Source organism: Xenopus tropicalis, chromosome 3 (assembly GCF_000004195.4).
Source record: "Xenopus tropicalis strain Nigerian chromosome 3, UCB_Xtro_10.0, whole genome shotgun sequence".
NCBI lineage: Eukaryota > Metazoa > Chordata > Amphibia > Anura > Pipidae > Xenopus > Xenopus tropicalis.
Genome location: NC_030679.2, coordinates 69,769,748 through 69,786,092, shown reverse-complemented (window position 1 = coordinate 69,786,092; position 16,345 = coordinate 69,769,748). Strand labels below are relative to the sequence as shown.

The following is a 16,345-nucleotide window of genomic DNA, read 5'->3' as shown; positions in this document are numbered from 1 at the left end:
CAATTATCACTAGCAAAACATGTTTTCATTTAGCCCAGCTAAATGTGTATCAGTTTGCTAATCCATATAAAAAATAGGCAAAGAATTGTGCTATTTGGTATGGAATGAAACTTTGTTATAAATGTCATTGTTTTAAATGTTTCAATAAATGTTCTATGTGTATAGTATGAAAACTTTATTTTGTTTTTTAAGCACCTAAAACATATTCTTATTTGTGATACTGGCAATTTCTGTATTATTCATATTATATGTCTCATATTAAAATCTGATTTATCAAGAAGACATGTACATTGTATACATTGTAAAGAGCCATAAGAAAAAGATACTATGCCTTACAACTCATATATGCCTCTTACAGATAATTCCTACTTGTAGTGTAGCTATATTGCCTTCCTAAAAAAAAATATACTAATTTCCTTCCAAATATTGCTTCTGTAAAATGAAAATGTACCCTACACAGCAGAATATTCAGTATTTCTTAGTTGCGTCACAACAAAACAGCATAAGCAAAATTACATTTAAATTGTGAAAAATGCACCAGGATAATCATTCCCAAAACAGGGTCAAATTTTTTGCCATGAATGCAATACAACACACACGATAGTAAGTACTAGTGCACATAAAGGTTTCCTGTGAATTTTCGAGTCTTTTCTGTTATAACCATAACCCCCAGAAATACTACTTCACCAACAGATAGTTTAAATCATATTAAGTGGGCTATTAAAGAATCCTATGAAACGGAAATATATATATAACAGTAAATACTGCTCTTTTACATATTTTATCTTAAGCCACCATTTTGTGATGGGCTACTGTTTTGTGCTTCCTCAGAGATCACCTGACATGAAATATTGCAGCTCTAAATATCTAGTATAAATAAATCTAAAGCAACTGGACTTGTTAAGTTTGTCCACTTTAACATAAATGGCCTCTTTTACACCTCTTTCAAACCAGCGGTCTTCTTTGTCCAAAAGAGTCTTGCCCTGTAGAGTTTGCCCTGCTATGCTGAGCCATTCGCTTAGAGAGCAGTTGCTTTGTCTCCCCAATGTAAAGGTCGGTGCACTCCTCGCTACACTGGACTGCATATACAACATTGCTTTGTTTTTCCTTTAGTGTTGGATCCTTTGGGTGTACAAGTTTTTGCCTCAGTGTGTTGCTAGGTTTGAAAAACACGGGGATGTGGTGTTTGTTGAAAATTCTCCTGAGTTTCTCCGACACTCCTGCTACATATGGGATGACTATATTTCGCCTTCTCTCTGTCTCAAGACGGTTATTCCTTTTGGTGTTCCTGTTGGGCTTAGTTGCTGTTGTTTTGACAAAGGCCCAGTCTGGGTAGCCACATGCTTTTAGTGCTCCTCTGAGATGTTTGCATTCCTTGTCCTTGGACTCTGTATCAGTTGTCACACTTTACGCCCTGTGGTTTAGAGTTCTAATGACACCCAGTTTGTGTTCCAGCGGATGGTGGTAATCGAACAACAGATATTGATCCGTGTGAGTGGGTTTCCTGTATACTTCTGTTTTCAAGTTACCCCCCTCTTGGATGGATATCAAACAGTCCAAAAAAGCAAGTTTGTTCTCATGGACATCCTCCCTCGTGAACTTGATGTTATTGTCCACTGAGTTAATGTGTTCTGAAAAGTCCGCCACTTCGTTGGATCTGATTTTAACCCAAGTGTCATCTACATACCTGAACCAGTGACTTGGTGTTGTTCCATTGAATGTGAGTAGGGCCTTCCTTTTCACTTCCTTCATATACAAGTTTGCTACAATGGGAGAAACTGGTGAACCCATTGCACAGCCATGTATTGCCTGTAAAATTGGTCCTAAGTATGTGGTGTTAAGGCACAAATCTAGCAATAAACATACTTGGTTAGGACTGAGTTTCATTCTGCTGCTGAGGGTGTTATCTTGCTGCAGTCGATTTCTTATAGTTTCAATAGCCTCTGTGGTAGGTATACATGTGAACAGTGAAGTGACATCATATGATACCATAGTTTCTTCTGCCTCTGGTTTGACATCTAGTTTCAGATGTCACCTTTCTGAAGAGTTACAAAGTGCCATTGTGATTGGATTAGTGGATGAGTATATATGCTGAGGACTTCCCATACCAGCCAGTTGAATTGAAGACGCTGCTCGGATGAGTAGTGAAAGGTCTTGAATGATTACTTAACTAGTCCAGTTGGTTTAGATTTATTTAGACTAGATATACCATGACCTGGATGAATGAAAATCTTCATAGTCATTGCAGCTCTAACTGTGTTGGTAAGTTTTGTCCATTCATTGGCTGATTTGACCTAACATGTATGTACCCAAATATTTTTAAAAAGACCTACATTGTACAGAATTAACATTTTTTTTTACACCTGTTGTTGTGTTTTAATTTGTATCAGCTTTAAACTCCTTATAAACTAAATCTGCAAAGTTTTTTCACTTCATAATTTTGGTAGCATGAATTACAGACCCATAGAGCAGCCATGTTTGTTCCCCTCTTCCAGGTTTTAATTGAAATGCATCCCAAGTGAATAAATATGCCCAATCTCTTATGACATTATGACAAAACATGAAATGGGTAGTTTACCTTCAAATTAACTTTTAGTATGTTATAGACTGACCAGTTCCTTGCAACTTTTTAATTTATTATTTCTTATGGTTTCTGAATTATTTGTCCTTTTTTCCCAACTCTTTTGCAGCTTTCAAATGGGGGGGGGGGGGTCACCCCAGAAGCCAAAAAATTATTGTTCTGTGGGGCTACAATTTTATGGTTATTTTTATATTTTATTACTTTTCTTTCTATTAGGGCCCTCTCCTATTCATATCCCAATGTCTCACTCATACCTCTGCATTGTTGCTAGGGTTATTTAGATCCTAGCAACTAGATAGCTTTTAAATTCCAAACTGGAGAGCTGATGAACAAAAAATGAAATAATTCATAATCCATATATAATAAAAAAAATCAAGACAAATTGCAAATTGTTTCAGAATATTACCCTCTAAAATGTCTACATCATACTAAAAGTTAAAGATAAACAACCCATTTAAATCAAATATATCCAAGTTACTCCTACTGTATATTTTTGGTCTGGAAAAATGAAAACTTACTCTGCCTTTTTCAACAAGGTTTGTAATCATTACAATGACCTCAACATTATGTTCCCATAACATTCTCCAGAAATCCTCTGCTGTTGATTTTAATGGCCCTTGAGCTGCTATGTAGGCTTTCTGTTTGTTGTAGCCCTGTTATCAGATAAAAATTACAAGACATGAACATATTATCAACATAAATGTCATTCTCATATAATCTAAAAGAAACAAGACAGCAAAAATGTGGACCAAACTGTGTTATCTATTTAACAAAGACAAACTACTGTACACCAATGCTAGAGAAGGCAATGCAAAGAAACTAGAGGTAACACAAACACTGACTCAGTGTCACAACAATGTCCCATTTGCTGCTATGTTTTTAAGAAAAACAGTATCTGTAATAAAACTGGAGTAGTATGATAAGTCATATATTGGAAAAACATTTTATTTTGTTTATTGGGGTATCATTAACATATTTTTTAGGCTGAGAGGTTTATGTCATCTTCACTATAATACGGCAATAATACGGTGTAAACTTTTTTTTTAAAATGTTAAAAACATTTTACTATTAATGGCTTACATGAAGACTGTGCTAGGCTGAAAAACTTTTGGCACAATTAATCATTACATGGTTCAAAAGTGTTCAGATAGCAATGTACGATACTGCAATTCCTTAATAATGATGGCTAGATGAACTTGCATTCTATAATCCATATTCTGCAGTCTGTATTTACTATCCAAGCTAAAAAAAAATCCTGCAAATTACTACTTACATCGACAAAATTAGCATTAATATAATCAGTTGCCTTTCCTTCCTTCTCTCCAAGCTGTGAAAGTTTAACTCTGCTGTGATCATCTGTAAGAAGAAGAGCTGCGATTAAACTCTGACCTTTCTATTAGAATATTATATTGGATTAATATTAGAATATTAAATTGCAAATGCACTAATGAAAGCTTAGTATGGTTTTATCTATAAATAAATGAGTCTTTCAGCAAATAAAAGGCAACAAAACCCATCATAAATTTGGAATAATTGCAGGGATTTGAAAGTCAGGATGGCTATGGCAGTGACATTATACTAAAGAGGCAATACTGACAGTAGAGAAGTAACATTTAAGGTCAGTACAGAGAGCACAAAGAAGGCTTTGGTGTTTTGGTAGCAAGTCTTTACATTTTGTGTAATAAAGTAGTCTGCTTTTGTTGCTTAAAATGTTGGGCAGCAAGAAAACAAACCTCTGATTGGTTGTTATTTGTTACTGTCCAAGTTCAAATTTCCCCAGTGCTTATAAATAACTCCTTGGGGAAGAGAAGCATTGTGGGAGACAAAACTAATCTCTTGAAAAGATCAGCAGATGCTGCATACTAGAGTTCTTTACAATATAGAACAGAAAAAAAACACTATAGGTATGCATTTGGCAGATATTTTAGCAAATCACACTGGCAGATCTGTTTCTAAACACTACCTATATTTAATACTCTCTCCTGCTGCACACAATAGGGCTCATTTAAGTTTGCAGATGTAGTTGGCAACTAATTCTTTACCCTGCAATGAGTTGCACATAACACCATTTTCATTAAAGGAACTCACATCCAAATTACACTATTCACATTTCCGAATAGTTGTGCTTGGCACTGCTCAGCTATTCCTCCTTTCAATTGATGTAGGGAAACCCTGCAGCCACTGCTACCTCCTGACTAAGCAGTAGCTCCAGCTTCAGACGTCACTCACATGCTGAACACCAGAAATTATGCTAGACAGACGTAATTGCATTTGTGATGAAATGCATGTTGCATTAATTTTGCCAAAAAAGATACAATTTCATGAGATAGAACGCAACTGCATTAGACACAACACCTGATTGTGGCTGCAATGATGACTGCATTCTGGGAAAAAATACTGATTTGCACTCAAAATTGCACTTTGCTTACTGCATCTGTAAAATGAGCCCAAATATCTAATGGATGTTTACTGTAGGGTAGTAATGGTTTCAATAAAATAAGGCCAATATCTTTAATCAGGGCCGGAACTAGGGGTAGGCCGAAAAGGCAGCTGCCTAGGGTGCCCACGACTGGGGGGGGGGTGCCAGGCAGGAGCCTCTCTTGCCTACTCCTAGTCTGTGCTCCGTTTTCATTGCCCCCGCCACTTGCCATTAATCGGTGGGGGCAATGAACTATCGCCTGGGGCACCCGGTCGGCTCAGCCCACCCCTGTCTTTAATCATGTATTGATTTCAACTGCAAAATTAAGATAAAGACACACTTCTAAGAAACTACAACACTTACAGGCAACAATGTTTACATATCTGTTCTTATTCTTGTTGTCTGGGTGGTTGGAATTGTCAGATGTAATCCCTAAATCAGCCGTACAATTCTGAATCTCCTAAAAATAAAGAAGATAAAGTTACTTAAGAATCTCCATACATATTTAAATATATATATATATTGTAATGTTTAGCTTCTAATGTTCAAAGAATGCTCTTTCTGCTGACATACAGCTTGCATCAGTTGAAGCATTCTTTGTAAAGTGTACATAAAGTGTTATATTATTGTCTATAAAGAATTTTCACGTTAATCTTTGTAAGGACAGAGAGAAAACACAGAATTATGTATATAAATGCAAACGTGCAGAGGAATGTTCTAAGCACAAAATGAGTTATACCCTTATTCCGAACCATCTTTTTAGAAATAAAAAAAACCTTACCTAAAAGTACAATTTATTTCCCATTAAATACTTTGCTCACGATTTACATGGATTAAACTGTCTATATATTACAATAGCAGCTAGAATGAAAATATCAGTGATATATGCTTACCTGATAAAACTCTTTCAGTTTCTAATGGGGAAGTGAATAAAAGAGCAAAATAAATTTCACAATGCAAACCAATGAGGATGTGGTTTCGAAAGACTTCTGAAATGTTAACTTATTATGATAATGAAAGAAAACACAACTTAAACACAGCAAAACATATACATATTTCTAAAATGTATACACTATGTCATATAAGGTTATGAAAGGACAAATGAGTTTGAATGAAGGCATGGTAAGTGTTGTTATCAATTCTCTTCTTGAGGGACAGTCTGATATAGTATAATGCCTAAGGTAAAAAACCCTATCTACTCCCCAAGCCTGCAACTTCATGGCGATACAGTAAGATGCTTCTGAGATAAAACCTACTTTGTGCCAATACCTGTGCTTACTTTGGTAAAATACAAGCTAGTTGTAAAATACACAATGCACCAATGGGAGGGAGCCCTTGAAGGGGTGGTTCATCTTAAAGTTAACTTTCAATATGTTATAGAATGTCCTATAACTTTGTTATTTATTTTTTTTATAGTTTTTGAATTATTTGACTTCCTCTTCTACATCTTTAGCCAAAAAACATTTGCTTTGTGAGCTAACAAATGTATTATTATTGTTACTTTTGATCTCTTATCTTTTTTCAGACCCCTCCTATTCATATTCCAGTCTCTCATTCAAACCACTGCCTGGTTGCTAAAGTAGGCAAGAACCTAGCAACCAGATAGCTGCTGAAATTCTAAACTGAAGTGGTGCTGAAAAACTGGCAAATAACTGAAAAATCACAAATAATAAAAAATGAAAAACAACTGCAAATTGTCTCAGCATCATTGTCTACACATCATACTAAAAGTTAATTTAAAGGTGAACAACCTCTTTAAAAGAACAGCTCCCTTGATGTCAGCTTCACCTAATAAACTTCATTGCCAATTCCAGCCCCACATGCATTAGCGTATGAGAAATGCTGTTCACAGCCATGCATATGTTCTGTTTCAATATAACACAGAATAATGCCTAACTATCCACAGCACATTTCATCTGCAAGAGAAAGGGGTAATAAGGATTTTGGTGGCATTTGAGAGCCTTATTTCTGGGTGGATTTTGGAAATGTTTAAATGGTTACTGGGGTCATAAGGTAATGCATTTCCTTATCCAGTCTAGGAGAACTAAAGGAACAAGCTCCTGCATCGACAACCACAGTTTGTCTATCCTTGGCAAGCTGGCATCCAAGTTACATAATAACTGCTATCCTCGGCACACTGAAATGGCTGCTGAGCTACAGCATAACAAGTCATTTATAACTTGTAATAAGGGACCAAAATACAATTTTGGAAACTCCCTAATTCTGAGAACTAAAAAAGGGTATTAATAAATGGCATAAAGGGACATGGTTTGCAAAATGTTTTATAAATTGGACAAACTCATTCTGAATTACATCACTGTTTATTAACTTTGAGACCCATGCATTCTCCAACATAAAATCTAGTGATAAAGGACATGTAAACCCCACACAAAAATTTAATCAGTGAACAGCCTATTTGAAATCTTTAAATACTTGCCACTCTGGTTGTTCAGAGGTTAATAGTAATGATGCAGCATCCCTTTAATCACTTAGATTGCCTTCTCCTCCCACTTGGACCCTTTTTCAGGAATTTACTTTGGCTGTTGGCTTCTGGGCATGCTCAGTTTTTCTCATCTCTGGTTACTTAACATACCCTCCTGTCTAGCAGCCAATGAAGAGATGGCATTGCTGGCTCCCATAGAAACTCAGCTCTAGCTGTCTGCTCCTATTTTTTTTCTCCTTACCTCCCCTCCTGAACTTAGCTTAACCATTACAGTGCTTAATCAAAGCAGAAAGTTCTATCAAAGTAAGTTCTGCCTGCGTGAGGCTGCATTCTTCATTGATGAACTTTACAGCACACATTTACTGTTTGCAGATGTAAATGTCACTGATGATGTATGAGAGAGAAAATGGCCACCAGGTGAAAGCTGCTATTTGCTTTAGGAAAATGTGATGGTGCTGGCAAACAGAGGGGATTTGGGTGGGGGAGATGTGCCCAACTTATATACATTGCAGCAAAATGTAGGCTTTACATTCTGGGTGTTATAATTCTGCAACATTTAGAGACCCAAGGTCAAAAAACTAAATTAAACATTTCTGAATTACATATATTTTGTATATTAAATATAGGGTAGGTAACCAGTGCATGACTATGCCATTGATCACCAAGCAACCTCTTTCACATATCAGCCATAAATATTTATATGACGATGACACTAATAACAAATCAGTGTCCTGGATCTCCTTGTCATTAATATAAATATGTCCTGTTTAAGAACCAATAATATTATGTTTGAGATTAAAATAATATAGTTTTAAGATCATTGCATGCTAAAACACAGCTAGAAAATCTTATGAGTACAAAGCCAACAGAAAACAGATAACACTGCTTTTTTCTTTCGTTACTATCACCAGAAACTGTACCTCAAATTCATCAGTAAATCCATTTCTTGAATGCAATTCTTCAACATGCTTAGGGAATTGCTTTAAAGGTATTGCTTCAACATCATCTATGACACATAAGAAAATATATTTTGTAAATAAAACTATACTTGACATTTAGTTAACCTTGGAAATTCATAACAGGCAGAAGATTATGTTTCTACAATTTTTTATGGGGACCCTATAGAGTTTTTATATAGTTGCTGTGTTGCACATTCCTATTTAGTAAATTCCTGCTATAAATGATACTTCTTTCTGCCACAACTGACCTGTTTGTTTTTATTTCACCATTTTTAAAATTCAAGATTAAGAATTGTGGAATTAAAATGTGCTGTTAAAAATGTGGCATACAATATTCTCTCTACTTCATCTCTCCTTGTCTGACATATGTAAAAAGGCAAAGCATATTCTGTCTGTTTTCACATAGGCTATGTTCTTTCTAATAAAATAATATTGACTGAATGAAGCTGCATCAGGCACTTATAATTTAATGTTAATGGAGGGGTAATTTAAAACATTTTGTTCCATATCCATAGAGCTATAGAGTGATAAAAGCTACATATTGCCTCGCATACTGTTACCCATAAGAAGAGCTAGTGAAGTACTTTCCTGCTGCAGAGAGTTTATGTTGACATGATTATTGCCTCATTAACTAGCAGGGTGTATAGTTTGATTATTTCCTTGTGCCTTAGGTATTATTATTATTATTATTATCATTGCTAGGCAACTACAGTTCTGCAAGAATATTTTATTAATTAATTTGCAGAGTGCAGAGACACTCAGTATTCATTTCCATCTCTTTTTAAATGTAATGTTAATATTTTATTTTTTTGACTTCTGCAAAATAAACACATCTGTAACCTAACACATATTTCTTATGATTTATAAAATGCTGACATTATCACTTTATTGATGAAGTTTATGACATCAGTACTATCACTGTTGATAATACATATTTCCCTCAAAAGCTGTGAAAATCTCCTACCACCTATGGCTGTCTGAATCACAAATCTATCAGGGCAGAGCACTGTTTCCAACAAGTAATGTGCAATTAAAAGGCAACTGTAAGCAAACATAACTAAAAATTGGGTTAATATCCTTTTGAAGTGCTTTGTCTGTCAAGTTATTCTATTGAACTCTAACTACAACACTCTTCTATGTACTGTATAATTAAAACAATCACCCTTACAGTCCTGTGCACTTGCTGCTCTTTTGAACAGTGTTAAAAACAGGCCATCAATTATCTAAAATTATGAATGCTAACATTTTAATAAACTGGAGGAAGACGCAAATGCACATTTTTTCACAATTTGTCAACTTATAATAAGCACAAGTGAAACAAATTTAAAGAATAATCCTTCTGGGAAGAAGGAGAGCTTACTTTTATAAGGAGAACTTACTTGTAATAGCTAAATCCCTCTGCCAAATTGTGCTGTACTAATAACCCTTGCTAAATGTACAGTAGGAGAGTAAAGGGATATTTTAATTCAAAATATTTTTTTAATAAATATCTGCCATTTAAATATTTTTACATCTTCTTTATACTGGTAATGTGGCTTGTTAATGTTTTAAAATACAATTTAATCAAGCCTTGGGACCTAGTGTGAGAAAGAGACAGAGTGCTATTAACTAAGGACCTCTCTAGACCTCAGGTATACAAATATACATTAGGGCCATTTGTAGAATATGCCATAAATGACCCTGCATGGCTCCCTCTGCAGAGCAATAACTGATACTCTGTTTAGAGACTTAGGGGCTGATTTACTTACCCACGAACGGGTCGAATGGAGTCCGATTGCGTTTTTTTCGTAATGATCGGTACTTTGCGATTTTTTCGTATGTTTTGCGATTTTTTCGGATTCTTTACGAATTTTTCGGATCCAATACGATTTTTGCGTAAAAACGCGAGTTTTCCTATCCATTACGAAAGTTGCGTAAAAAGTTGCGCATTTTGCGTAGCGTTAAAACTTACGCGAAAAGTTGCGCATTTTTCGTAGAGTTAAAACTTAACGCTACGAAAAATGCGCAACTTTTCGCGTAAGTTTTAACGCTACGCAAAATGCGCAACTTTTTACGCAACTTTCGTAATGGATACGAAAAACTCGTGTTTTTACGCAAAAATCGTATTGGTAACGAAAAATTCGTACAGAATCCGAAAAAATCGCAAAACATACGAAAAAGTCGCAAAATGTTCGTTTTCAAGTCGGAACTTTTCCAATTCGGGTCGGATTCGTGGGTTAGTAAATCAGCCCCTTAGTAGTGACAAAAAGAGATCAAATGACACTCATGGCAGTCATAAAGATTAAAAATGTTACAAAATTATACAAGGTAGGACTGCAAATGCAATTAAAAGCATTATGTACAAATACATATAAGTAATTGAGTGATGGATGCATATATAAATAATTATAATAATATATAATATAATAATATAATATTGGAATGCAAAGAGATATATCCTATCACTAGTAGTCCGTAGTTTGTAAACGTCTGTTTTATTTTAAAACTTGGCTAACATTGATTAATGGCAATCACTTCCCTTTATCCAAAGGGATATGTTCGCTGGCTCTCCATCAGGACATACACTTACACTACTTCTTGCATTTAACTTCTGAAATTAGCCTGAACTTTTTTTTAATAAACAGATTTTAGTGCGTTACAGTATGTTCTGTACATATTTATTGGATGAAATACACTTTTACTGAATACGCATTATTACATGCATTCTTTGAAAAGAAATCAAACTATGAAAGAGAACTTTTATTTATATCAACAGATGTTCACCATTTAGACCACCTAATAAATTAAGCTTTGGTTAACAAGAATTTGTTGATATGATTTTAACATCCATCTGTTCGTTTTCAAAGATGAGCGAAAATGAATACTAAAATTGAATTATCTCAGCAGCCGAGAAAGGAAAATCCACGTATTTGCACCTTCACACTTGCAAGACAGCATCTGGCAGCAGGTGCATATATGATAATTAGCTGCATATAGTGTATTTAAAAATAATAGCCAAGGAAACACAGACACTGGCTTTCTTACTGAAACAGCAGTATAAAAAAAGGAAAAATAAATAAAATGTAGAAAAAAGAAAATCATAAGAAGGAGAAACAAGTCATAGATAATTGATATCTGATATCTCTCAAGTACGTTTGATGCAGGTTTAACATAAAAAAGTAATAATATAAATACTCATAGTCAGGTCTGGATAGGGATTCAATATAGTCCCTGCCATTTCAAGTACACAAAGGCCTAAAAAGCCTAATCAATAGTGACTGTCTATGACATCATAGAGAAGCCCCTTGGCATTTGCTAGAATCCAAGGATTCCCAGTCTGGACCTTCTCATAGCCTGTGATCAACACGCATGTATATTTTAAGCATGATGAGCAAATTCTTAGCACTCACTACAAAACTCATCCTTATGGTATATTTTGGGTGAAGGTATTTGGGTGTTAACTGGGGGCTAATAATGAATGAATAGAACTGTATTATTATTTGGCTTCTAAAAACCATAGCTATCAGGGGAAACAAAGCTTTAATCCTGAGGATAGCAACTGCCCCCCCCCCCCCCAAAAAAATAAATAAAAAATACTACAGACACATAAGACTCCAATATGACTTCCATGAATCCATGGCCCAATCCTATCTCATCTAGACTATTGCTATCTTTGGCCTATCAGACTCTTACACCCCCACCTCTCCCCAGTTTAATCCATAATATAAAATTATAAAATGTGGTGATATTTTTGCTTTTGAACTTAAAGCGAACTGGGTCCTGCACTGTTGAAAATGTCATCATGGGTTCACTTTAAGCAAAAAATAACTTGGACAATCCCTCACTTAACATTCAAAATACTTTTTAGAATTCCACCATCTCTTCAAACCAGAATTTATCAAGCCAAATAGTTACCCACCCACTCATCCACCCACTCTACGGAACAGGGACCTCCTGTTTACCATTGTGCCTTATTTTAACAAAGATGTAATCAATTTTGAAGATTTTTCTTTTCACTTGTTCTTCAAATATGTGAGCTAGACAACATCAGGGCCACACAGTGCTGGGAAGACCTATATTTACTGCCTTTTTTAGGAGGACATTAATTATATGGCTGGTTTCTTTGTGTCCAACAGTGAAATGTGCACCAAATTATTAATCTAGCACAAGGTGAAAAGTGCAGTTTGCACCACTATTGTCACAAGCTTACCTGCTACAGTATGTATCCTGTGCCCTTTCTCCTTTTTCAGATTGAATAACTACCCCATGGCTACACAACAGCTTTGTTTATATAAATTATAGTAGTTTTTCTGAAGAACATATCAGTTTTACCAGTACAGGACAACAGTACATAACTTTTAATTACTTTAAAACACTTTCATTTTTTGATGTTACTCTTCATTTATACGTAAGCAAATAATTGTGGCTATGATGATATCTGCTGAAATTTACAGCTCATTTAGAGCAACATAAACACAATAGTACTCATATACCAAAAACTATTTTTGCACAATTTTCCTTTTTTATAACAGAAACATATTATATACAGTATGTGTGTGTGTGTGCATGTGGATAACATATATAAAAACACACATTTTACCTGCAACTGGAAATACTGGAATTGGTGGACTGGAAATCACCCTTGATGATGCGTTATCTTCTAGATAAAAATGTGCCGTCTGGAAACATTTCCTGAAATAACAAATTCCAATTGTTCTAATTGATAAAAGGTTGGTACACATAACCACAGAGGGAAGTCATTCATCCCTCATGATTTGGCTCTTATTGCTTATATGCATAAATATATAAAATATCCTTCCATCTATTGTCATGTAATTCCTTTCTGCATATTCTATTGGATTTCTTATCATTTCAGGTGCTGTTGCCAATTCAGCCTTGTACAGCTTAAACTATTTTAAGATTTTCATTGATTTATCAGACCTAGCAATTTTGGAATCACAAATCTACTGAACAGTTTTTGGGCCCCATAGTCACATATTTGTCCGAGATAAAAGCATGTTTTTTACAGAAAGACAAAGTATAATATTAAGTTGGCACAGCACGGTCACACCATGCAGAACAAGAGGAATATGGGTGGACAAAGGGGATAGAATTAACAAAATTGGAGTTACTACAGCATCATTCGTGTAAGTAATAAGGAGTGTGTCCTTCAGTACTATTGAATTGGATCTAATGGACTAGTTACACAGCCATGTCACTTGCTTTAACCCAAACTGTTTTTTTGTCAAAATTGTTAGCACCCATCAATACTGGATTTCAATTAGGGAAAACAGTTCAAACTAAAATTTGGTATTAATTACAATTTACATTGCTATCTAATCAGCATTTCATGTCACAGTCTTTCTTTAATTCTGCTTAAGAAATTAATATATATATATATATAAATATATATAAACTAGACATGAGCGTGCATATATCACTAAGCTCTGGGTTATGTGAATTATAATATAGGTAAATGAAGGTCCAATGAAGTTTGCCATCTGTTTGGTGTGAAAGGTGAACAACGGCCTGTCTATGTGCTAAGTGTAAAATAGGTGTACTAATTATCACAATTAAAAAGAATTATGAATGTTAACACCCATCTATCAAGAACAGGAAAACATATTTTTCTCACTAGATTAGCGAAAATTAAGATTAAGGTTAAGAGCATTCCTGTTGGAAGCACCTGCAGAGTTGCAATATTTGGAACTTTTGCTCACTGTGAGACAGTAATAGAAACCAGTCATTTGCAGCAGGCTGGAGCTAAAGGGAAGGCCACAAAGGCCACTTTTGAAAGTGCTAAAAATATCTCTTTAGGGGGTAGCAAATACAGCATTGCTAGGTGATTGGAATCATAGCTATAAGAGCCTTATGTATAAATGATTTACGCAGAGCGACTATTTTTTATAATGTGCTTTTGATAATGACAGCGTTAGATAAGAGCAGTGTTCAGGCATTATCTTATTTTTGATTCCTGTCTTTTAAATTTAAGACCCTAACCCAGTGATCTCCAACCAGTGGCTTGTAAGCAACATGTTGCTCGCCAACCCCTTGGATGTTGCTCCCAGTGGCCTCAAAGCAGGTGCTTATTTTAGCATTTATGGTTAGGAGGCAAGTTTTGGTTGCATAAAAAAGAAATGTAATTGCCAAACAGAGCCTTCTGTAGGTTTCCAGTCAACATAGAGGCTATCAAATAACCAATTATAGCTGTCATTGGCACCTCCACGAACTTTTTTCATGGTTGTGTTGCTCTCCAAAACTTTTTCTATTTGAATGTGGCTCATAGGTATAAAAGGTTGGGGATCCCTGCCCTAACCCATTATATTGTGGGCTTTTTGAGTAGGACACTCTGATCCTATTTTCTACTCTATAAACCTTGCTTGTTAAATTATTGTAAGACCTCTGTTCATTAGCGCTGTGTAACTTTCTGGCACTATATAAATGATGATAATGACGAATGATAATGAAGTCTGTTAAAAGCTCTGCAATTTTAAGTAAACAGAAGCCACAGCCAGTCTTGTACCTACTACCAGCAATAAGAATGATTTACTGTAAGGCTAACCTCTTTGAATTGTCTTATTGTACTGATATGTAATTATTTCCTTCAAATATTTACCCTTATGCATTTCTAATAGACATGTTACTGGCAAGGTGCAGAGCTGTAAAAAAGAACCAGTTTTGTTGCATTATGTTTGTACACTAGTTTGCTGGCTTGTATCCCAGTGCTTTGCAAACAGATGCCCATTTTGTACACCATTAATTTCATGTAATATAAAAACTTAATTTCATGTTAAAGCTACCAATAGGTACAGATATATATTTAAAATCCTTTGCAATGGCATGTTGTTTCAAACACCAGGTACGCGGTTTTGTGCTAGTATACATGCACCATAATATGCCAGTTGTCTTTTATCAATGTGGGGCATTTGTACATAAAAATGAAAATGGAATAATGTTTGTTCAGTGTAGTTGCGCTCTCTCTCTCTCTATATATATATATATAAAAGAAAACTGATAATAGAAGAATGGCTTCCTTTTGCAGTTTTGGTGCAATCACTTGCACCATTCTGTGACATTTACCTTATATTTCTATCTAATTTTAAAGTGCCACTAAGCAGTTTACTGTGTGCTAGACACCTTAACATTTCCTATTAGAGCAAAGATCTAAACCCTTGTAAATTGGTCTAATCTTTTCAAAGTGGTCTTATGCAATTACATTAATTTTAGCATAGATTAACACAGTTTTATACTGCTAGGCAGGCTTAAGCTCAACAGCTTTTTGAAGGCCCAGAGTGTCAGAAACTCTCTCTATGCACTGTCTATGCGCTTCCTGGATTTAGTTAGTGAACTTATAGTATGTTATGGAATGGCAGTTCTAAACAACTTTTTAGTTGGTCTTCATTTTTTTTTATAGCTTTTTTAACTATTCTAGCTACTTTAATTATTTGCCTTTTTCTTCTGACTCTTTCCAACTTTCAAATGGGGGTCACTTAACCCAGCAGCTAAACAACTATAGCTCTGTGAGGCTGTAATTTTATAATTATCTTTACTTTTTACTAACCTATTCATATAGCAGTCTCTCACTCAAACCACTCCCAGGTTGCTAAGGTAAGTTGAACCCTAGCAACCAGCTAACTGATGAAATTCCAAACTAGGTAGTTACTAAACAAAAAGCAAAATAATTTAAAACCACAAATAATAAAAAAGGAAGACCTAATGCAAATTGTTTAGAATATTATTCTCTACATCATACTAAGGGGCATATTTATTATTCTGTGTAAAAAAGGGCCACACATCACCAAGCTTTGCTGTTTAAAAAACAGCGTAAAATCAGCGTAATCTTTTTTATGTGGGTTTTCTTCCGCCGGAACATCCATAAAATACCAGCGTAAAATCTGGTGTTTGGAAGGTGATCTTCTCCGTGTATTTTACACAGCTTTTTACGCTGTTTTTTCAGCGAATTT

The 16,345-nt window shown here is 35.1% G+C and overlaps 1 protein-coding gene across 7 annotated transcripts in view; it reads right to left on the bottom strand.

Moving 5' to 3' along the window:
• Nucleotides 1-16,345, bottom strand: part of ptprz1 (protein tyrosine phosphatase, receptor type Z1) — a 137,474-nt gene that overhangs the window by 14,637 nt on the left and 106,492 nt on the right. For 4 of the 7 annotated variants that reach the window (XM_031897558.1, XM_031897561.1, XM_031897563.1 and 1 more), the window contains 5 exon segments: nucleotides 12,982-13,073; nucleotides 8,364-8,449; nucleotides 5,364-5,460; nucleotides 3,855-3,937; nucleotides 3,100-3,234 (listed from right to left, as the gene is read on the bottom strand). In XM_031897558.1, the coding sequence (XP_031753418.1) occupies nucleotides 3,100-3,234; nucleotides 3,855-3,937; nucleotides 5,364-5,460; nucleotides 8,364-8,449; nucleotides 12,982-13,073 (493 nt within the window). 7 annotated transcript variants of the gene reach the window in all.